The sequence below is a fragment of the Taudactylus pleione genome, unplaced genomic scaffold (genome assembly GCF_031769625.1).
Source record: "Taudactylus pleione unplaced genomic scaffold, aTauple2 ptg000671l, whole genome shotgun sequence".
NCBI classification, from domain to species: Eukaryota; Metazoa; Chordata; class Amphibia; order Anura; family Myobatrachidae; genus Taudactylus; species Taudactylus pleione.
The window spans coordinates 10,039,579-10,064,313 of NW_028285073.1; the positions used below are offsets into that span (position 1 = coordinate 10,039,579).

At 47.5% G+C, this 24,735-nt stretch overlaps 1 protein-coding gene across 3 annotated transcripts; it reads left to right on the plus strand.

Annotated features, from left to right (window-relative positions):
• Positions 1–394: 394 nt before the first annotated feature.
• On the plus strand, positions 395–24,735 carry SMIM1 (small integral membrane protein 1 (Vel blood group)). Of its 3 annotated transcripts, XM_088455776.1 has the most exons (4): positions 395–563; positions 1,944–2,020; positions 20,135–20,256; positions 21,393–24,735. In XM_088455776.1, exons 3-4 carry the CDS (start codon positions 20,150–20,152, stop codon positions 21,523–21,525), a joined length of 240 nt encoding a protein of 79 aa, XP_088311902.1. In that variant the 5' UTR covers positions 395–563; positions 1,944–2,020; positions 20,135–20,149; the 3' UTR covers positions 21,526–24,735. The 3 variants fall into 3 exon arrangements, with proteins under 3 accessions (XP_088311902.1, XP_088311901.1, XP_088311903.1); XM_088455775.1 differs by lacking the exon at positions 1,944–2,020; XM_088455777.1 differs by lacking the exons at positions 395–563; positions 1,944–2,020 and adding an exon at positions 11,139–11,194.

Consider the following 24,735-nt stretch of genomic DNA (forward strand, 5'->3'; position numbering starts at 1 on the left):
GGACTCCTATTCTGTAATGTGTCAGTCTTCTGCTGTCATTGCTGTACTATGGAGGGCGTACTAATCTCAAGCCAAACATTTCAAGTCCACCCCCATTTCCCTCAAGAAGCTGGTGGGGGGCATCACAAATCTTTCACTACAACTATACAAAACTTTCAGAAAGTTTCAGAGCAGTTTGATGAAACTATTCCTTTAAGAGTTAGACAGCACCTACAGTAGTATTACATAACATGTGCTGGGTCATAGCTGTCCAGCTACAAAACTAATAGAATAGTTAATCCATCTGGTGCCCTCCCATTTACTGTTACACAACTTCGCCGACTGCAGTTGGCAGGTTCACTATTGGCTGAGGCGCTGAGGTCTAATTTTTATCCCTCTCCTCTCAAAGGAAGGATTTGGGATTCTGCCAGAAAGGAACTACACAAAGTCAGCTGAGGAGTCCATGAAACTCTGTCAGATGTGCTGGGACTTTGTTTTTTTCTGAAGCAGATTGTAAAACTTTCCCATCCCTCCCCATCCCTGCTGACTGCTAGAGATCCAGCTATCCGCCCTGAGTCAGGGAGGTAAGTTATTCCATGTCTGTCCTGCTGTGTGTATTGTGGAATGTGGAGGAATGGCATCTGCTCTGGGAAGAAGTTACGCTTTAATAAGCAAGTAACAGGAGAAAGTCCATTTAATGTACTTTGTAAGGCGCTGCGGAACACTTGTGGCGCCATATAAACAAATGCTAATAATAATAATAATGAGCAAAGCTCCGAACAAGATAATGACATCAAAATATGTGCACTGAAAGATAGATTTGGGTGTCTGTAATTGTTATTTGTTATCTATAAAGTTATATGATGGATATCCAAGCGGCTGATGCAATATTGGAAGTATATTGGAGATCCTGTACTGTATGTTGCTCATGCACGGAGAGAATACCTATATTCCTTATTTGCAGAGCTACATATGTATTTGAGACTGGTTTACTTCTAGTTACCTGCACCTGTGCTACACAGGGGCCCGACTCAAAGGTGAATGCTGCTGCTTCCGCTCGTACATCTATCGCCGGAGTGGCGGCGACGATAATATGCAAATACTACTTTCAGCCTTCCCCTCATGTACTAACATTCACCTGAACATGCAAAATGAAAACGCCCACTTAAACGTCTCTGCGTGCTGAAACGTCACCGGTGATTCTTGACATGCCACCATCGGGGCACCGTAGCGCGCACTATCGACACTTGCACCAGTCTTATGGCAGGAGCAGTTTCTCCATCTGAACATGGCCTCTGTGGTTGTGCGTCTGAGAACGCAGCCGCTGACATGCCCAAGACATTCCCATAACACGCCCTTGAGTCAGACTTTTAGTGCGTTCACTTCTGGCCATCTCCCAGTCACCAGCCAGGACAATACATAACATTGCCGCCCCATTTCTGATACCATCTATACTGATCACAAGAGCATCTATGCACAGACACTCCGTGTAACGCATACCCTGTAGGGGCACATTGCAATTTTTGCTCATGCACACTTGCGTATAATAATCGACTTGACCATTGGCAGTGCGTGCCGAGTGCATGCACCTCTAAGTCAGGCCCACTATGTGCAAAAGATACGCCTCCTATCAGATGTACAGCATTTTCAATTATACACAGCTCTGCATAGACGCCCTGACTTAACTTTGCCTACATGGGAACAGATCGTTACAGCCCAGTTAAGCTCTTTGGTTGTAAGTATAAATGTGACTGAAATGTCTCTGCATCTGGTGAACGCTCATTACCGGAGCATGCACAGTGTGAATTCATGCAAAACATGCGTGATAAACAGGTGTATGGTCCACACTGCATCACCTCCAAAATGTTTTGTGTTTTGATGGTGGATTAATTAGTCCTAGTGGTAGATCTTCAGTAGCTCTTTATCTGACATTTATAAAAATAATTGTTTTCTTACTCCATCAGGCACAGTTGTGGTGCACCTAGCGGGGTTTACAAAGTGCCCGGACTCACCAGGAAGACACAATTTTATTTGGCAGCATGTACGTAATGTTCCAATATTCGTAATGATTGTGCACTTCCCCATGCTTGGTTACGCCACCTAAGTACCAAATCCTGACAGATACAGAGTCAGACTGGCTGACAGAGGTATTGGCGGGAACCGCTGCCTGTCCATGTAAATAATGTGTAGAGACATCCGACTTTCTGCACCCGCTCCCCACACAATCGGCATCACTGATGTCTTAGTCAGAGATACTGATTGTAGGTGCGAGTACAGAGAGCCCGGTGTCTCCAAACATTGTCCCAGCATAGGGCCTGATTCAGAGTTGTGCACTAATGCCATCGCTACCATGTCTTTGTACGCAACTGCTGTGTGAGAATATGCAAATGTTGCAGCTGCCAGTATATGTAATGAGACGCCCACCTGCGGTTTTTAAAATCCAAGCGAATGATTACAAAGACACCCCACTGGCCACAGATCCATCCATGGACAACCCTATTAGGGACTAGGGTGGGGACAGCATAGTCACAGCACATGGATATAGCTGGATTTAGCAAATCTATTTATCAACGAATTTTATCATACGCATTGAGTTTTAAAACTTGTTGCGTATGATAAATGGTGCTCCAGCCAATCAGCTTCCAGCTGTCATTTTTCAAATAGATGACAGTTGGGAGCTGATTGACTGGAGCAGTACAAGTTTTATCACTCGTTGTGTATGATAAAACTCGTCGATAAATGGGCCCCTTAGAGAGAACTCCCCTCGGAGGTCATCAGTGTTTAGCCTGCCTGGCTGTCATCTGGATGCAGTGAATCTACAAGATAAGGAGAGGATGGTGGTGCGTCCTTAACTCATGAATCCATGTGCACTGCATGCCCTGCAACTATAGATACACAACTGTGATTATGATGACAATTAGTGGGCTGGACATAACAGGAATTGTGGTGCTCCAAGATCTGTCAAAACCGTGTCACGCATGACATGCTCAGTGGCAAACCTCCAAATTGTTACTATTGCACCAAAATCGGGACAGTTGGGAGGTATTGATGTCATATTATTTTCCTTGGTGTAGTGTATTATTAGACATCACAATTTTCATACAGCTTATAATATAGGGCCTTAGGGGTCTATTTCACACTTGCCAACTCTCCCTCATTGTCAGGGAGACTCCCTGAAATAGCAGCAATCTCCCTGTCTCCCTGAAGAGTCCAGCAATCTCCCTCATTTCACCTTACCCCCATTAAGACACTGTTATATAAAAGAAAAAACAGAGATATATACATTCAAATGGGATCATTAGTATCATTTCCCTGCATTGGTTATAAGGCACAATGATCCCTATGGCTACATACATTTTCTGAAAAGTATCAATGTGTTTTGATGAACAAATAGATCTTACTAACTGCTTTGGGGCTCATTTACATGTGGATGTAAGTCAATTTTAGGACACGCCTCTCAGATGTAGCAGTACACGCCCACTTTACCGCCGCACTCATAGGTGCTGCTTTCACAATCTCCCTGAAATGCTTTTTCAAAAGTAGGCAAGTATGGTCTATTTACTAAGCAGTGTTAGGAGACAGAGTGAAAAGTGATAAGGTGCCAGCCAATCAGCTCCCAACTGTCATCTCAAAGGCTGTGTTTGAAAAATGACAGTTGGGAGCTGATTGGCTGGCACCTTATCACTTTCTTATCACTTTTCACTCTGTCTCCTAACACTACTTAGTAAATAGACCCGATTCACAGTTGTACGCTGTAGCACAGCCCTGAGTCATTGTAAGCAATGGCTGTGCTACAATTTTCAAAAGCCACAGGAGGCATCTTAAACAGTCGGCTTCTCTGATCTGATGCTGCGTCCAGAGACGCATCCATCAGATCATCTGCGTGATCAGCGGACATCTGAGTAACCCTGAGGCTTAGGGGACACTGAAACGTCGTCGCAGGCACAGATCTGCACATGTGCAGTACAGATCCTGCGAATGCAGCAATTGCAAAACATCGGAGATGAGCGTAAACCATCGGGTTTGCGTAGAACTCTGAATCAGGCCCATAATCAGGTTTTAATGGGGATTGCAATATAAAGTCAGTAAATGTCTGAGATAGGGATGGTCAATGGTTTTGCCATCGATGGCCGAGATCCGATAGCCCTCCATCACTGATGGCAGGGATACACTGATGTTTTCTTTATCCCTCTGGCACACGGCGCTTAGCTTGGCACCGCTGGGCTGCTGCCCCCTTTCCTGATTGGCAACCAAATTCTCTTGACCAACAGCAGGGATGGATGCCCATTGATGGATCACATCACCGATTGTTTCCCATCTATGGTTTACTGCCTTTGATGTAAAAACACCAATGGAACATCGATGGTGGACCAGTTCATAACCATCCCTAATCTAAGGGTATGTTGTTTTCTATAAAGGGATTTCCACTTTCACTCTACATTTACTGCAAGGTTGTAATTAAGGGCCACCTCTGAAACGAGCCCTAAGCGATTTAAGGAGAATAGTTATAGTTTGTTTACTACTTCAATGTTAGAGATCACTTGCAGTTCCCCAAAGCCACAGCCTGATTGATAAGGATGGGGAGTAGGCAGGGCCAGCCATCGGTCCCAGAAACGGGGGCGTGCTACCCCAGTTTTCTTGTAGTACCGAAGCCAGGGTCTGTGTCTTCTGATGCAGATTTCCTGACCTCGACTACAGTCCTGAGACAGATATCTGAGTAAGCTGAGGGTTACTCAGGTGGCCAGATGGTCTGGCAAGCGATCCGATGGTTGCTTCCTTGTATGCAGCTGCGGATCACACAAGCTTGCAGGAGCCATCTATTTACACCAGACACCTCCTGCCGCTTTAGCAGATGTTAGAATTGCTGCTGCTTTGTCCAAGGACGCAACAGTGATGCTAACAGCGTACAACTTTGAATCGGGCCTTACGCTTGGTATTTGATCTTTTCAGGAAGCTGATAAAAGTGCACAAACCACAACAAAAAGTTTATGCGCATGTAAGAACTATTCTTCTGGTAATCTACAAATAGGTGCACATACAATTTAGGCAAAACTTTGGACGAATCACATAATTCATTGAATCTGTGACACCCCCTTACTAATGGAATATTTCTGCACCTAATGCCCCATTTCTAGTTACTTTCTGAGTTTAATAGTAATAGATAAAGCCTAATGAATGTGACGTGTGTAAGTGTCGCCCATGGCAGAAATAGCAGCTTCCTGACGCTTCCTGTCGTCGGCTTAGAGTCTTTCTGTTCTTGCTTCAGGAATTTTTCCCATTCTTCCCTGCAGGATGCTTTGACCACAGAAATATTTTTAAGTCTTCTTGCATACAATGCATGTTTGAATCTATTTTTCCTCCACCCTATATAATATTTATATAATACCATCGGGTTAGCGTACATCCAAGTCTTCCCCTGAATTATCCAGGTATCATCTCTACCCAAATAACGTGACACAGCAAAACCTTTCTGCAAGTCCTGCTCATGGATAGCTGGGTTCTGCTTTGTCTGTCTTACCAGTTTACTAGCAGTTTTGAGTCATCTGGATCTTGCTTTGATTTTAACAGTTCATTTTAACTTCCATTTCTAAAGTGGAATCTCAAAGCTGGAAACATATCTTTTTACAGGCTTCCCATGATTTGTAATGTCAGTTATCTTTTTTCTCACATCTAGTCAGCTGCTTAGAGCTGCTGATGGTTACTGAGAGTAGGCATGATGTCCTGAAAGGTTAGAGGGGTCCTCATTATTTATTCACTGGGTCTGTACTCGGACACAAAGTGACCATTTAGCTTCTACCTCATTGCTTTTTCAAAAGCCCTATCCCAGCACCTCAACATTCATAAATGAATGAGAAAATATTCCCTTTGACATTGCATGTTTGTGCCGCAGGGATGATCATCACATCTTAATCTGCACTAAAAATGCGGATTATAGTAAATATGCCCCTTTACTGTATGCGGGTGATTCAGTTACACAGAAATGGTGCAGGAGACACCTCTAAAAACAGACAGATCTCTGCATACGTTCAAATCCTTCCGCAAAGCAGACTTCAGTGTAACTGTACAGCCACCCCATAACCTAGATACTGTACATATACATTTGAAAAGAGGGTTTGGTGTACATTCCCCACATGGAGAAGGGCTGTAGGAGTCCAGAATTATGCAGCCAAGGAACAGGGGAGCCTTCAACTTTGCTCCTAAAAGTATTGTATAGAATGTGTGATGATTTGGCACTATTCTGATCCCCCAAAATCAGTTATACAGATGTGTCCACTCCACAATCATCTAGCCTCTTTTTGTGCAACCTTTTACCTTCAAATGCATCTTGTTCGCAAAGTAATTCGAAAAGGACACACAAGCAGCTAGTGCTGATAAAATGATATGCGGCCTATATTCTGTGTGTGACTGCGGCTGTATCTGTATGCCAAATGCTACGTTACAGTGTAAGCGGCTATGACACTGTAACGTACTGTAGCATTTCGCATGCAGATACACCCAGAGGCAGATTTAGACCTCATGGGGCCCTAAGCAAGATATCAGTTTGGGGCCCTACTCCCTCAACAGCATGCAATTTTACACACACACTGCCCCATAGCTGCACACACACTGCCCCCATAGCCGCACACAATGGCGGTTCTAGGGGTGGGCTAACAGGGCAGTCGCCCGGGGCGCCGGCCCCTAGAGGGCGCTACTGAGTCCCCAGAAGGTAAAAAATAAATAAATCCCATAATAAAAAAAAAAAGGGTCCCATCCCCACCGCGTTGCCGGGCGCCCGCTGATATTTGTTATCAGCGGGCACCCGGCTCCCTCCCTGCAAAGGCAGCCGAAGCCCACTCCAGGGCTCCAGCTCCTTCATAGAGCACTATGGGAGGGATGTTATGAAATCATGACGTCTCTCTCATAGATCCGTGGTGGGGCCGTGGTTGGACCGGACGGCAGCGGACGCAGGAGCGGGGCCTAAGGTAAGTATTGTGTTTGTGTTTTTTATTTTTCAGAAGGGAGGCATGGGGGCATTACTACTGGGGGCATGTCTATAAGGGGCATTACTACTGGGACATGTCTATAGGGGGGCATTACTACTGGGGGCATGTCTATAAGGGGGCATTACTACAGGAGGCATTACTACTGGGGGCATGTCTATAAGGGGCATTCCTACTGGGGGCATGTCTATAAGGGGCATTCCTACTGGTGGCATGTCTATAAGGGGCATTCCTACTGGGGGCATGTCTATAAGGGGCATTCCTACTGGGGGCATGTCTATAAGGGGCACTAATGGGGGCATTCCAACTTTGGGCACTACTATAGGGGGCATTCTTACTGTGGGCACTACTATAAGGGGCATTATTACTGGGGCACTACTAATGTGTGCACTACTATAAGGGGCACTACTACTGTGGGCATTGTATTAGGGGCACTACTACTCAGTACTGTGGGCCTTGTGTATAAGGGGCACTAATTTGGGCATTGTGTAAAAGAGGCACCACTGTGTGTCATAACATGAATAAGGGACTAATGTGTGGCGTAATTTGAATTGGGAATACTGTATTATAAAGGGAATTACTGCATGTGGCATAATGTGCTGTACAGGGCATTACTGCGTGAGGCATGTGTTATACAGGGCATTACTGCGTGCGGCATAATGTGTTATACAGGGCATTACTGCGTGTGGCATAATGTGTTATACAGGGCATTACTGCATGTGGCATAATGTTTATAAAGGGCATTACTGTGTAAGGCGCATTACTGCACATGGCAATTATTCGCCACGAGGGGAGAGCTTGGGGGAAGCCCAGCACCTTCATAAGTGCCCACAGTTTGATGAATTGGGGGTGTTCCGCAAGGACACGCCCCCTTTCTGGAAGCGCGTGTGCTTTCAGCGCGTGCAGAGGAACGTCATCTACAAAAAGTTGTTGTGTTTTTGTTTTGTTTTTTTCTTTGGGGGAGGCGCAACTGTGAACTTTCGCCCTGAGCTCCACAATGTCTAGAACCGGCCCTGGACGCACACACACACACGCACTGCCCCATAGCCGCACACACACACACACTGCCCTCATAGCTGCACACACACACACTGCCCTCATAGCCGCGCGCACACACACACGCACTGCCGTATAGCTGCACACACACACTGCCCTCATAGCCGCACACACACAGCCCTCATAGCCGCACGCACACACGCACTGCCCTATAGCCGCACACACACACTGCCCTCATAGCCGCACACACACTGCCCTCATAGCCGCACGCACACACACGCACTGCCCCATACACACACACTGCCATCATAGCCGCACACACACTGCCCTCATAGCCGCACGCACACACACTGCCCCATACACACACACTGCCCTCATAGCCGCGCACACACACACGCACTGCCCTATAGCCGCACACACACACTGCCCTCATAGCCGCACACACACACTGCCCTCATAGTCGCACACACACTGCCCTCATAGCGCACGCACACACTGCCCCATACACACACACTGCCATCATAGCCGCACACACACACTGCCCTCATAGCCCCACACACTGCTCTTATAGCCGCACACACACACACATTGCCCCCATATCCGCACACACACACACACTGCCCCGATAGCCGCACACACACACTTCCCCCATAGTCGCACACACACACACGGCCCCCATAGCCGCACACATTGCTCTTATAGCAGCATACACACACTGCCCCCACAGCCGCAAACACACACACTGCTCTCATAGCCGTACACACACACACTGCTCTCATAGCCGCACACACACTGCTCTCATAGCCGAACACACACACACACACACACTGCCCCATAGCCGCACACACACACTGCCCTCATAGCCGCACACACACACACGCACTGCCCTATAGCCGCACACACACACTGCCCTCATAGCCGCACACACACACTGCCCTCATAGCCGCACACACACTGCTCTCGTAGCTGCACACACACACACACTGCTCTCGTAGCTGCACACACACTGCTCTCATAGCTGCACACACACTGCTCTCATAGCCGCACACACACACACTGCTCTCATAGCCGCACACACACACACACACACACACACTGCTCTCATAGCTGCACACACACTGCTCTCATAGCTGCACACACACACTGCCCCATAGCCGCACACACACACACTGCCCTCATAGCTGCACACACACTGCTCTCATAGCCGCGCACACACACACCGCCCTCATAGCCGCGCGCACACACACACTGCTCTCATAGCCGCGCGCACACACACTGCCCTAATAGCCGCGCGCACACACACTGCTCTCATAGCCGCGCACACACCACACACTGCCCCCATAGCCGCGCACACTGCTCTTATAGCCGCAAACACACACACAATGACCTCATAGCCGCACACACACGGCCCCCATAGCCGCACACACACTGCCCCCATACATACACACACTGCCCCCATAGCCGCATATATCAGGGTTGCCTACCTTTAACATTCTCTTGCCGGGAGAAGCCCGGGTAAGAGATGCAGCAGGGGGCCGACGGGGGCGGGGCTTGACGATTTGCGTCATTAAGCCCCGCCCCCTCGCGGTAAAATTGCCGAGATTGGGCACAATTTACATAGGGGGCGGGGCCAAATGCTGTGATTCATGCAGAATCAAAGTTTAAGCCCTGCCCCCTTCACGGAGACCCGCGATTGCCGCGGGTATTCTCCTAATTCTGCCCACTTCACTAGGAAGTGGGCAGAATGCGGGAGAAATGCCTACCCTTCCGGGGGTGCGGGGGGTTACCCGAATAATCGGGAGCCTCCCGCGAAAACCGGGAGGGTAGGCATGTATGGCATATATACACATACATGTACTGACACACACACTTATTGACACCACTTACTGACACACACTTATTGACACACACTTACTGACACCACCAAGTGGCTGACACACACTTACTGACACTGACACCACGTACTGACACAGACATTCATTTATTATACATTCACACAGCACAATACAGTCTTTACTTGCTTGTAGCAAACCTCCCCCACATCCTGCAGAGATTATAGCAGGAGCAGGAGGGTGATAGAAACATCAAACACCCCCTCTCCCCTATGGACTATAGCAGGTGCAGGTGGACAATTCCCTCCCCACCCAATCCATAGCACCATAGTATGTGGCCCAACAGGCAATGGACTCACCTCCTATTACACTCTCTCTACATGTCAGCATGGAGGGCACCTCAGCCTCTTCTAGTCTCCGCTCCTCTCTCTGCATGTGACGTTACTGGACACATGCAGCACAGCAGAGCAGGGGGGACTAGAGGAGTGCAGAGACACAGAGCAGCACCCAGCAGCTGTCCGATCAATGTGCTGACAGTCTGCTGGGCAAAACAATTATATAACAAGCCTCCGTTCTACAGCCCTGTCTACGGGCCCCCAGGGACCCGCCGGGCCTTAAGCGGCCGCTTGGGTTGCCTAGCGGTGAATCCGCTACTGGATACACCCGCAGTTGCACACAGAATATAGGCATGCCGCATATCATTTTAATCAGCAGAAGCTGCTCGTGCATCCTATGCGCATTGCTTTCGCATCTGCATCTGAAGATGGTGTTACTCACCGCATCCATGCCGCAGAATGTATGGCATTCCGGGGCTTGGTGCATTTGAGAAATGCGGCCAAACCCACATTTTCGGGGGTTTGACTGCATTTCTTACGTTACTGCATCCCGCCCATGATCTTGATATTGATGCATTTCAGACCTATCCCTGCTATTTGGGACATAACAGCAACCTACAGTATAACTATTCCTGGAAGTCATGGTGCTATTAATATTCTCACTGGTCCATTCCATAACCACAGTTCTTAGTGTGATGCATCTGACACTTTTTATCCCTTTTTCATGTGCTTCAATGTTTATTTGTGTTGTACAGTATAGGAGGAGTTCAGAGCACGATAATATGGTACAGAGATTGAAACAAAGGCGATGGGTGTTTCTGCCCTATTTAAGACAGGAGAGGAAACCAGAAGGAGGAAATGTAGTATGTAAATATAGAAGCTATTGTATATATAAATAAGTCATGTAAGATATACAAGCACTGTAAAACATAAAACTACAAGTAATGTAAGATAGTAAGTTCAGTATAAGTATACACAATCATCTGCTCAACGCCGCCATTTTCCCTGTAATTTTTTGCTGCTCTGCAGTGCCGTCCGGGCTGCAGAGCAGCACACCAGAGTTTGCAGAAAGGTAAGTGTAACTAAATATGGGTGCATGGTGTGTGGGCCCACACACTAATGCACCCATTATAAAGACACCCCTGTGTAAGGGGCATTACTGTGTATCATAATGTATAAGGGGCACTACTACTGTGTGGCATAATATGTTTAAGGGGTACTACTGTGTGGCATAACCTGAATGGGCTCTTTGTGGCATAACCTGAATGGGGTCTGTGTGGCATAACATGAATGGGGTCTGTGTGGGGGCAAATGTATGTGTTTTTTTTACCTCTGTGGGGCCCTTTTAAGATCTTGCTATGTGGCCCACAAAGTCATCAAGTTTGCTCAGACTGAGGACCTGATTCAGACCCACTCGCTAGGAAGCCTTCGCATGCAGGCAGCCGATGTTTGCATTCTGCGCATGCGTGCACGAACCAGTGCGAGCGATCGGGAAGCGTATGCTCGCCGAGCATAGACAGCCTGGCTGAATGAGTGACAGGACAAGCCGTTTGTGGGTGGTAAAAGGGGCAGGCCACTAGAATCGGGGGAGTGGAGGTGTGAACGCAGGCGTGCCTGAGCGTCTTAATGCCGTTTCAGAGGCGTGCATAATTAACAGATAGCTTCATAGTACACATCACCTGGTTGTATTTCACACTGAAGTGCTCGCAGTAGGGGATAGTCAACCACAAGCGCTGCGTCCGATGGTCCTCGATGTACCGATGGTTACATAAACTTCCTGGAGATGATGTGCGCAAGTGGGCGTCTTTAGACAGGCTGCTGGGCATCTGCATACACAAAGCGATCGCATGCCAAGACATAGCGGGCATGCTAATGCCTTGCCGTGCGATCGCCTGCCTTCCCGAATTTGCATATGCATCAAGCGAGCGAACGCATCTAGTGAGTGGGTCTGAATGAAGCCCTGAGATTAAAAGGATACTTTTGTAGCTTTCTCACAGATTCTTGGCAAACTGCCAATTTCCACTGGAGCCATCCCCATCCCCATTTTTAGAGATGTGTGTGACAGTGTGTGGCTCTAACGTAGTTCAGACATAGGCAAAAACCTAATCCTGGTCAGACTACACCACCATGCCAAATTTGGTGGAGCTGGGTCCAAGACTCTGGCCGTGTATAAAGGACAAACAGACAGACAGACAGACAGACAGACAGACACACTTTTTCGCTCATTATATAGATTTGTCCTTCAGAGTATTTAAAATGAAATCCCCAAAAAAGCAGACCCCATCTTTTATCCACCCTACACTATGGGCATGATTCAGAGGTGGACGCAGAAGCGCACACCACAGCGTCTATTGGTGGTCTCTCATCTGTGACTCTATGCAAATGCCGCTACAAAGTAATTCCCTTGTGTACATCCATGTGTCTGAATGTGCTAAGTATAGGATGCCCCCTGTCAGCCTCTGTACAGGCAGTAATACCATTTTGTGCATTCTTAGACACCAAACATCGGTTGCATCATTGAAACTTGCACCAGTCCTATGGCCGGTGCAGTTTCTCAGTCTAAGTATGGCCTCCTATGGGAGCGGTTGAGCATCTGTGTACGCAGCCATTTTCACCAACACATCCGTTACACACCCATAAGATGGAACATCTCTGTGCGCTAGGACACTGCCACGGAACAACTGCTTCATGTTCAATACATGTTTTCCTGCATGTGACTGAAATGACATCTGCATCTCGATCCAGACACTATTGGGTGCATGTGCAGTGCAACTTAGATGCAGGTACAGCAGCAAAAAATCGCTCACCTACGCCCGAATTCTGAATCAGCTACACCTCTGAATCAGATCCAATGTGTTTGCTCTATATATACTAACTTCAAATTCCACACCCTTAATAAACTCTTTATTCGACTGGTCTGCCTGCCTTGCTGATCTCTAATCTCCTATAATATTCTAGTCCCTGTGTTAAGGCTATATGGGTAAGGACGGCCGATACCGATTCACCCTCCTCAGGGCCACTGCTTGGGAGATTTTGCAGTGGAGCCCCAATTAGGCTTTCAGTTCTGTAAGAACAGTGGAGGGGGGCCCTTTGGAGAAGACAGGAAAACATGGGCTGGCATCTTTCACCTTAAGAACCCATAGCTACCGCTCCCTGTGCCACGTCCGTGTTCCGCCACTGGTTACAAGTTTACAGAGGAATTTACGGTACAAATATATACAATGGTTTGAATACAGTACATGCAGAGAGCAGGGCTGCCAAGACATATGGGGCAGGCCGGGTGCTATAGGAGGCATGGCCAACACGGTGGTACTGCCACTCCGACTTGTTAAAAGATTGACTTAAACTATCTCCTCCATGGCTGGCACCTGGCTGAGGGTCCAACAGACTTGATAGATGCTCCAGTCTACTTATAAAGGATGGCATATATAAAATGCTGGCCACTGACATGTTTTCTGAAGTCCATAATGAGGTGCAGGACCAATCTGGAACTTTTAAACGGGATGTCGGCGCTCGAGATCCTGGAGGTCAGAATCCCGACGCCGGCATCCTGACAGGGTTAGGATACTGACACCTGTCGGTCGGTATCCTAACCCTCTCCCTACCCTAACCCTCCCTCCCTGATACATGAACCTAACCTCCTACCTTAGTGCCTAAACCTAACCCTCTCCCTAGTGCCTAAACCATAACCCTCCCCCTAACCCGGCTACTTACCTTCAGGATTCCGGCGGTCGGGATGCCGGCGCTAGCATTCTGACGTGTCGGGATTCCAGTGTCGGTATTCTGACCGCCGGAATCCCCGCAGTCGGGATATTGACCGCATCCCCTATTAAACAGTCCTGAAATTGAAAACCACACCAGCCCGCATACATGGTAGTGTCCAAAGCAGAAAACTCTGGGCATGATTCTGTAAGGACCGCAAGTGCAAAAATGCATGCACCCGTTCGATTGTTGCGTTCTGCGCATGCGTATGCATCGCAGTGCACAAAACAGCCACTGCGATCGAAACTGTGATCGCAGTGACTACGCAGACCCATCGCAGAGTGATTGACAGGAAGCACCGTTTGGGGGTGGTGATGGGGGTGGTCGGCAAAACGCAGTCGTGCCAGAGCGTTTCAACACCATTACAGGGGCGTGCAGAATTAAGCCCCTGCGACGGCATACGCAGCCTGAGCTTTAGATACCGACAGGAAGTTTAGCAGTTCATGAGTGAGGTCTGACCTGCCTTAATTGTGCGTGAGGCTCCGATGGTACTCAATGGTACCGATGTTTTCGCAGACTTGCAAGGTATTACGGATGTGAGTAAAGGGAAGTAGGCGTCATTGTGATCGCAGTCATTTGCATAATTTTGCAGCAGAACTGCGTACGTGCTTGCTGCCGCGATCATATCAGCGATCCTTGCTGAATCAGGCCCACTGTTCCTTGGGTTAATGATGTCACAGAAGGCACAAACATTAACTGTGAAATTGGTAATGGACTGTCTATTTATTGGTGGCATAGCCAACCCAGAACTACAGTGGGGTCCCAGTACAGCGCAGTATTTGAAGACTATTTACTATATTACTAAAAGCACATCTGGAAGGCTGACTGCCCATAATAACAAACATACATACTTTAGCCTAGCAGAATACCCTCCTATCATTCTCAGGCACACGGGCAATTATGGCAAATGTCAGTTTCCAGATTGCCAGTCTGGGACTATTAATTGAATTGCAGCTCTCCACTAGTGTTATTTATCAAAGCTTAAACTATTGGGTATGCGGTCAAAATGCTGACGTGCGGGAAGTTGTCTGACTAAATCCCGGCGTCTAAATCCCGTTGCGGGACTAAAGACAGGCGTCGAAATCCTGACGACCGTCTAGATCCCGACGCTGGAATGTAGATAGACGGCATCTCAAACAAAGATAAGCCGGGCACTATTTAGGTTTAGGCACTCCCGGGGAGACTTAGGGTTAGGCACCACCCCGGGAGAGTTAGGTTTAGGGTGCGGGGAGTGGGGGTTAGACACCACCGGGGGAAGTTAGGGTTATGCACCACCCCAGGAGGGTTAGGTTTAGAGTGCGGGGAGGGAGGGTTAGGTTTAGGCACCCCCGGAGAGACGTTAGGGTTAGGCACCATTGGGGGAGGGTAAGGTTAGGCAGCACTAAGGGAGGGTTAGGGGGTGGGAGATGGGAGGGTTAGGGTACTACCAGCCCCAGTCGGGATCTTCGGCGGTCGGCCTTTGCGGCATCTGTCTTTAGTCAGACGACTTCCCGGGTGTCAGCATTTCATACCCAACCCAACTATTGTCCTGCAATACCTGGATGCTATGTATAGACACAGAGGGCTAATGGGAGGCATGTAAATTACATGAAGGTGGATGTCTTTGGTGCTATAACAAGACCTATAAAGAACTGCCTTTGACAGTATCAGTGACAGCTATGTGTGAGTGAGTGAGACCAGTAAGTAAAGGGTTCATGGGGTTAGTTGTGTAAAAAGGAGAATGGGCCTGATTCAGAGATGCAACTTCATCCACCTCAAATGTAAATGCAGCAGGAGGTGTCTTTAGGAAGCAGACACCTCCCAGCACTGTGACCGAGGTCGCAGCTCCGGATCACCATCGGAACACTTGCGACCATCGGTCGCGATGTCTGTCCCTTTGGCCAGACTGCAGTAGCTGAAGCTTACCACAGCCTTTCCGGGTCCTGGCGGCTTGTGAGGCCAGGATGCCATGGATGCAGACCCTGGCCTCAGCACTCCCAGAAAACGAGGGCAACATGGAACGCAGGCCATCACCATCGTACATCGATGAATCAGGCCCAATATTAGCAATGCACTTGTTGGAAAACAAAAACCCTGTCACCATGAAGTGTATAATCCATACTATATGGAGCTCTTTTTATTGCATTAAGCCTGAATATGAATATGACAAGCAGAAGCGTAAGATTAGAGCAAGGAGGATGATCACTCCCTCATACACTGTGCTCTTGGTATTCTATCCGTGGAAGGATCCAGCATTATATTCTTTAATCCGGCATTCCTGGAATATTATTCCCTGTGCAGCATACTCCCTGTTACAGTCTAAGCACTATTATCACCCCAGCCTTTTTACCAACCTTGCTGAGCCAAGTATAACACTTTACATGTCAGTGGTGATGGAATACAGGGAGGTCCATCTAGATTGTACACGTGTGACCGGCTGAGATTGGATGCGTCTGCTCTGCTGCAAAGTTTCCCTAGATATCATTTTAAAATAGCGCCAACTATCACAAAGGAGCTGCCAAATATCTCATAGGATGAGATGGTTCGGGGGGGTAATCTACTTATACAGAGGATTATTTACAAACATTCCTGTAACTATTCAGATCTCTGCTCTCATTGTATAACTTGCACTAGGCAGATTAATGTTGATTGGTTGCTGTGGAGCTAGAGCAAATATCTGCACGTTGTCAGTAAATAGCCCTCAATAAGGCAAATGTAATTGGTTCTGGATTGTTGCAAATTTTCTAGTCCTCATAAATCATGGTTAGTTTTCGGCGACTTTGGTCTCACGGGATCCCAGCGGTCAGTATGCCAATGCCGGCATCCCGACAGGGTTAGGACACCGACACCTGTCTGTATGTATCCTACCCCTACCCCTTGCCCTCTGTCCCCGCAGTGTAAACCTAACCTCCCTCCTAGTGCCTAGACCTAATACCCCCCCATCTAAACCCAACTCTCCCCCCTAGTGCCTAAACGTAAACCCCCCCCCCTTAGTACCTAACCCTAAACCCACTACTTAACGTTGGAAATGATGCTGGTGTCGGGATTCTGACTGGTATCGGGATTCCGGTGACGACATTCTTTGCGCCAGGATCCCGACTGCCGGGATTTCAACTATCTCCCACATTAAACATACGGATTACTTTGTCACTAATTAATACTCAATTAAGGGCCCCCCAAAATAATACAAATATTGATGTGCCATAATTATTTAAATATTTTATTATTGGGGGCAATAATGTTTAAAAGTAATAAAATGTACAATTATGTAGACAATAATATTTTTATGCTCATTGGTGGCATATTAATGTTAAAAGCATATTTGTGGCACTACAAGTGCCAGCATGGATATACATTTATTATTAATTAATATGGCCCCAATTAACATAGAGATATTGCATTAATATTTTTAAACTAGTCTTATTTTTTAACAGTATTGCAGCAATAATAAATTAATTAAATAATTATGATCCATCAAGATATTTGGGGCCTCTTAATTGATTATTGAGTAGTGGCAAAGTAAAGGTTCCCATACATCTGCGACGGATCACCGTGATGTTGCGATGGGATTGGAAATGCTGAACCGCCGGTCAGAAATGCTGACCGGTGGCCATCAATGTTCCGCGATCCAACGCATGATCGGTGAAATTTTCCATGTTAAATTTCACCCATGTGGCAGTCGCAATCATTTTTTGATCGGGATATCTGTGAAATACAACATGTTGGATTTCACCGACCCTGCAGTGCCGTGTTGCAAGATCGCACATCGCAGCGATCCATCGCGGATGTATGGGAGCCTTAACATCTATGGATTTGTTATGTTCTGCCCGGACAGATAGCAAAAAATGAATGCAATTTGAGCAATCTCATTGGCCAGAGGCACCTCTTTTTTTTCTGGCGAATTTGCAAGTCACATGCTATTACATCTGACGACTTGTATGTTTGACATGTTTGACTTCCTGTTTGTTACCCTAATAATGAACACAGGAATGTGAGCCTCTCTCTGATGCTGAAATTACTGATAAAAGAGAAATATATTATTGCAAATACAAAGGTTTATAACTGAAGTTAGATCACAGTGTGGAAACTACTACTGTACATATTTATTTGTATACTAACTGTTGCCCACGGCCTCGCCCACCATGACGCTTCTGCCAACATATTTTTATTTGAGATGTTCTAATAGTATTGCTTTGCTTAGGTGCCCTGTCATCACACCAGTGTCCTGTGCACAGACTGCTATGTAGCCTATCCTATTCACCTACCACTCACACCAATGTCACTGTGTGTCCTGTGCACAGACTGCTATGTAGCCTATCCTATTCACCTACCACTCACTCCAATGTCACTGTGTGTCCTGTGCACAGAGTGCTATGTAGCCTATCCTATTCACCTACCACTCACTCCAATGTCACTGTGTGCCCTGTGCACAGACTGCTATGTAGCCTATCCTATTCACCTACCACTCACTCCAATGTCACTGTGTGCCCTGTGCACAGACTGCTATGTAGCCTATCCTATTCACCTACCACTCACACCTATGTCACTGTGTGCCCTGTGCACAGACTGCTATGTAGCCTATCCTATTCACCCACCACTCACACCTATGTCACTGTGTGCCCTGTGCACAGACTGCTATGCAGCCTATCCTATTCACCCACCACTCACACCAATGTCACTGTGTGTCCTGTGCACAGACTGCTATGTAGCCTATCCTATTCACCCACCTCTCACACCAATGTCACTGTGTGCCCTGTGCACAGACTGCTATGTAGCCTATCCTATTCACCCACCTCTCACACCAATGTCACTGTGTGCCCTGTGCACAGACTGCTATGTAACCACTCCTGTTCACCCACCACTCACACCAATGTCACTGTGTGCCCTGTGCACAGACTGCTATGTAGCCTATCCTAATCACCCATCACTCTCACCAATGTCACTGTGTGTCCTATTCACCCACCACTCTCACCAATGTCACTGTGTGCCTTGTGCACAGACTGCACTGCCGGCGATGCGTGTGTTAAACAGCAGCTAATGAGAGTCAGATAGACTCTCATTGACTGCTGCAGCACCCACTGCAAGAGCCGGACTTCCGTCCGGCTCCTGTAGTGGCTAATGGGACAGACGTCATGATGTCACTGTCCCATAATGCCGAGCGCGCCAGCCCGGGAGGACTGGCGGGCGGCGGCGGGAGTGGCGTCGCGGACCGGAGCAGCAGCGTGGATTCAGGTAAGTATATTTTTATATATATATATATATATATATTTTAACCTATCTGCACTACTGAGGGCACAACGGGGGAGGGGGGTGGCTACTACTGGGGGGACCTCTACTGGGGTAGGGGCACAACGGGGGAGGGGGGTGGCTACTACTGGGGGGACCTCTACTGGGGGTGAGGGCACAACGGGGGAGGGGTGGCTACTACTGGGGGCACCTTTATTGGGAGGACCTCTTTTGGGGGGGCTACTACTGGGGGCACTTAATCGGGAGGGGGAACCTCTACTGGAGACTACTACTTGGGGGGGGGACTATATAAAGGGCACTGCATAGAGCGGGGACTACTACTGGGGGCACCATATAAAGGGCACTGAATAAGGGGGAACACTACATGGGGCACTGCATTTGGGGGGGGCACTACTGGGGGTACTAAGTAAGGGGAACTAATTGGGGGCTGTATAAGGGGGACCACTACTGGGGATACTGTATAAGGGGCACTACTATGGGCCTGCATAAGAGGGACCACAACTGCATATTGGGGGTACTGTATAAGGGGTACTACTGGGGTTAAGGTGCATATGGATAGGAATGTTCAGTGTGAAAATAAAGGGGTGTGTCATGTTGACATGCCCCATTTTTAAGTGACCATGCCCATTTTTTGCCGTGCGCGCACATCGGGGGGGGCACCCTTTTCAAATTTGCCCTGGGCTCCAAATCCTCTAGTTACGCCACTGTAACCCTACCTCCTACCACTGAACCTAACCCTCCCCCCTAGTTCCTAAATCTAACTCCCCCCCCAGTGTCTAACCCTGACCCTCCCCCTAACCCAACTACTTACCATCGGGATGCAGGCGCTTGGATTCTGACTGGTGTCGGGATTCCGGTGCCTTCATTCTGAGCTCCTGCATCCTGACAGCCTGGATTTAAACTACATCCCTCCTACAGTTCTGAATAGGTTTAATCGCGGCTGTTAGAGTCATATTATGTAAGATGCTGATCTGTTGTTCTTCATGTAATTTACGAGGAGTCGTATGTTGCTTTTATATAACAGTTTGACCTCCAAAGGATGCAGACAGAGGAGACACCCGGAGTTCAGTATAGTCGATGGAATGATAGAAACCAAGAGGAAATTAGTGTAAACATTTCTACCACGGAAATACCAACCTGGCGGAGGTAAGAATGCCACAATTACGGTCAGTACTTGACCTTTTCCAGAATAATGCGTAGGTGGATTTTGCCTTAGCCCCAAAGTTAGTGATGTTATTTAAATTCTAAAATAAAAAAAATCTGGAAAATTGAACCAAAGACAAGTACATGTGGCGCCTGATATCAGTCTAATCGGAGTCAATGAGATTATTATCCAGCGTTTTGAAAAATGCTGTTGGAAGATGACCAATAGTGGCCTATGACCTTACACAGTTGTCTCGGTGAGCGACGAGAAATACGCCGCTCGGGGTCTCGCACCAAAGGGGGCATGCTGTCGATGGTGACTGACAGCACGCCCCCTTTGGTGGGCGTGCCGGGGGCGTGGCGGCCAGACGGAGGCATTCCCATGGGAACGCCTACCGTCTGAGTCCGGCCCCACTGACATCAGTAATGATGTCAGTGGGAGTGACTTTGGCTCTGATAGAGCCAAAATCACTCCTGGGCTTGCGGCAGCGAGACCCTACCGCAGGGTCTCGTCGCAAGCCCGATGGTCGCGATGGTCTTTGACCATCTCGACCATCATCATGGACGCTCGCGATAGCTGTGGGTGGTAACCCACAGCTATGCGAGCGTCCATGAGGACGCTCCAAAAATAGGTAGGAGGGCCCTGATTCAGAGCGAGCGCTCTGGTCAGAGCGTTCAGCTCTGAATCAGGCCCTCTATTCCCAACTCTGAATCAGGCCCAGTATTTGTCAACAAGCAAAAGGGATGTAACTAGGGTGGTGCGACATTTACCCCGGCACGGAGCGCTGCAAAGCAGGGGGCACTGTTCGGCAGCTGTCATGACAGTAACGTCTTCCAACTCGCCTAGCATGGAGAACACACGCTGGCGTCCCATACTGATGACGCTATATTTTATATATATATATATATATATATATATATATTCATTCACATGTCATGTTTGGGAGAGTGCCACTGCTCTTTCTGGCCCAGGGCACCAAAAAGTCTACTCTGCCAAACAATAGTAAATGTATTTGCTGCACCATAGAGAGCTCAGATTCAGATTTTTGCCACAGGTCTCATATTTTGCAGCAACAATTATGTTGTTTCCCAGCACTAGAATGAGTTCTAATAACATAAGGTGTCATCTGTTGTTACAGAGTCTACAACGTTCTGTGTACCGGGAAGATCGGCATCGCTATGAAAGTGGTGGGGGGACTTGCCTTGTTTTGGATTATATTCATCATTGGCTATGTCACCGGTTACTACGTTCACAAATGCAAAAAAATATAAACCGGACAGGAAGGCACAGAGGATCTCTGCTCCATATTCTGGGAATGGCGCCCCCCAGTGTAAAGATGTGAGGTGACACTTTACACAGCACCAAGAATTGATGAAGTGTAAAGTTGTTTAGGGCATTCATAGCTGAGGTTATTATGCCAGCCACAGCCATGCTTTGTACAGTATAAATATAATTGGGCTATTTTACGTAATAAAGTCACCTGAGTAGGACTCTTACTATCAACATCAAAACGCTATAATTTGTTTGGGTATAAAAGTATTACCCTCTCGTGATGTGTTTATGGCAGCACTTTATGCACAAGTTAGTTAGACACTGGTTATCAAGCAGCAATATCTCATTCTAAACCTAAAGCTGTATTGCCACCTGATTTTACCAATATGCTCCTCTCCCTCCCTGGTACCCCGAAGGCTGCGCCACAGCTCTGTGATTTGTCTCACCCACACTGACTAAAACAAGACCATTGATGTCATAGCGGGAGTGGTGGGTCAGAGCTTCTATTGGTGTGTATGAGGACCAGTTGGAAGCCACATTCACATACAGACAAAGCAGACCGAACCAGTATTCTACATACCACGTTACAAGGAAGGAACTAGAGACAAGCTACTGTATGTCACTAGTTCTTTGCATACTTACAGTACCTACCCTCCCGGAATATCCAGGAGACTCCCAAATGTTCAGGGAGTGCCCTGGGCCCCCGGAAGAAGTGGGTGGTCCTCCTGCATAAATTTTATTTCCTAGAGCAGTGGGCAGGATGGGGAATATAATGCTGCTCAGGTCCGTAACTAGGGGTTTGCGAGCGTAGCACATCACAGGGAGCAGAGCCGCGTGGGCGGCACCAGTGGTGTTTCCAGGGGTGGGGCTGCAGCACGGTCCACAATTCAAACAGGAGAGCCACACCAATTGCCAGTGAGTCCTGGCCAGTGATGTTTGCCAGCGTTTGAAGAGGCAGTTGGTGTGGATCCCCTATTTGAATTTTGGACTGTGCTGCAGCCCCACCTCTGGAGCCGCCCCCTGGCCCCTGCATCTGAATGCTCCAGACAAGTACACTGCAGCGTGTATAGTGGGCAAGTATGGCGTGTGTCACAATTTATTACTAAAACTTAAGTCTCAGACTTTGGACATTGGAAATCATTGTATACTTGTTGTCAGTGGCTTCAGGAGGGTAGTGCGGAGGGTGCGGGCCGCACCTGGATGTCACCCAAATGCCGGCTCCCCTGCAGCGACAGTAGCCGGGTGCTGCAGTGTGACATTCTCCTGCATCACCCGGCTCCTGTCATAGAAGAGGAGCTGACAGTGCAGACTGCACAGTCTCCGGGGGCAGCCCAGCATCTCCAGTGATCCTGTGCTGCCCCAGGAGCGATGTTATCAGGATCCCTGAAAGGCCATGCTCCTTTTTCGCCCGGGTCCACCTCAGGCGCACAGGGGGTATCTACAGTGCGCACCGGGTGTCACCAAACCCGGTGACACCTCTGCTTGTTGTACATGTAAAACCACATACACCACCCCCACCTACACACTTCTGATAGCCAGCCCATGTTCTGGCCCCAAATCCTGCCTTTCTCACCAAAATGTCCCTTTTTAGGCCCAATATCTATATCTTTACAGATACAGGGGGAGATCACCAATATGCAGGAATACCTTATTGATGAGACGGCTCTTCCAATATAGAGCTGTCCTGGTGATGCTTAAATTGGGTACATATTGACAGATATATTGGTCGATCAATTGATCAGCCAATATATCTGGTGCCCGTCGGCTAGCGTGTACCAGCGATATGTCTGTGAGCGTCGTCGTTCACAGACACATCGCGTCGGCTGTGCTGCACAGCCGATTGACAGATATATCTGTAGACTTAAGGCCCCCATACATCAGAGATGGATTGCAACAATCGTGCAATTTGCAATCGATTGTGTATAAAAATCTGCAATGTATGGGCTTCACAGATCGCAGATTGCAACCAAAAAGTGATTGGAATTGTTTAATCAGATTGTCCAACATGTTGGATTTCACAGATCGATTGGGGCTGTAGATTGCTAGTGTATGGACATGATCAGCAGATTTGCAGACCGTTTCTAGCAAAATGATGGTCCTTTCAAGATTGCCAGATCTGTGTTTGCTGCAATCGATCTGCAAATCACTGAAAAAGATCTGTAGTGTATGGGCGCAGATTGCTCGATTGGGAAATCCTAAGATCGGGCAATAAATCTTCAAATTGTTCAATTGTGGTTTTCAGATTGCTGATGTATGGGGGCCTATACTCAGACCCTCCAACATGACACATTTCATTAGGTACAAAATGCTCTGCTCCTGGACTTCCCTCTTAATTTATGATTGCAACCACCTGTGCTGAAGCACCTGTCTCATCAATTACCTAGTTTAACACAGGTGACTGCAATCATACATTAGGTGGGAAGTCCAGTAGCAGAGTGTTTTGTACCTAATGGAATGGGTCATGCTGGAGGGTAGGCATACTGCATCTGTCCATCGGCAAGTGTGTACAGGCGATCAGCTGATCGCCCGTACACAAGCAGCGGTAGCCCCGGCCAGCAGAACCGGCGGCTGCAAGGAAAGATCATGGTCGTTCAGTGTATATGAATGACCATCATCTACAGATATATCTTTGCAGTGTGTACCCACCTTAAGACTTCCTGGTTTATAATGCGCATGCATTGATTGGTTGCCATTGGCAACCCCTCCATTTTATCTCTCTCAAAGGATTGACATATCACTCCCCTCGGTTGAGGTAAGCAATGAATCTAAGCATAAGAGGTACCAAATAACCCTGATGCCGTGTATACGTCACTAAATGTTATGTTGTGTATATTTTTGTTTGCATAAAATTAAAGGCAAAATGTCAAGTTGTACTGCACTACATTTATATATCAGTTATATTTCTTACATTTCATAGTATCTGTTTACGTTGTATATGATGAAATGATATACAAGATAAAAATTGTGCTACCCTTTCTTTGTACACTAGGGAGCATGTTATTTTTATGAGATAATTATTCATAATGAATATAGAGGTGATGACATCACTGAGCACAGTTTATGTAATTAGAATTATCACTACATACATTAGACCATGTGTTATATGCAGAGTAATGTTGTTATGTTATTATGCTGTCTTTATAAACAAAAGGTAGGTAACATAAGACGGATGAATCCTGTTGCTTCATTTATTATCCCACATTGTTTAT

Coding starts and splice junctions, on each gene's coding strand:
- SMIM1 (XM_088455776.1), top strand. CDS start 20,150: ATGCAGACAGAGGAGACACCCGGAGTTCAGTATAGTCGATGGAATGAT. Junction 20,257..21,392: donor GAAATACCAACCTGGCGGAG/GTAAGAATGCCA, acceptor CTGTTGTTACAG/AGTCTACAACGTTCTGTGTA.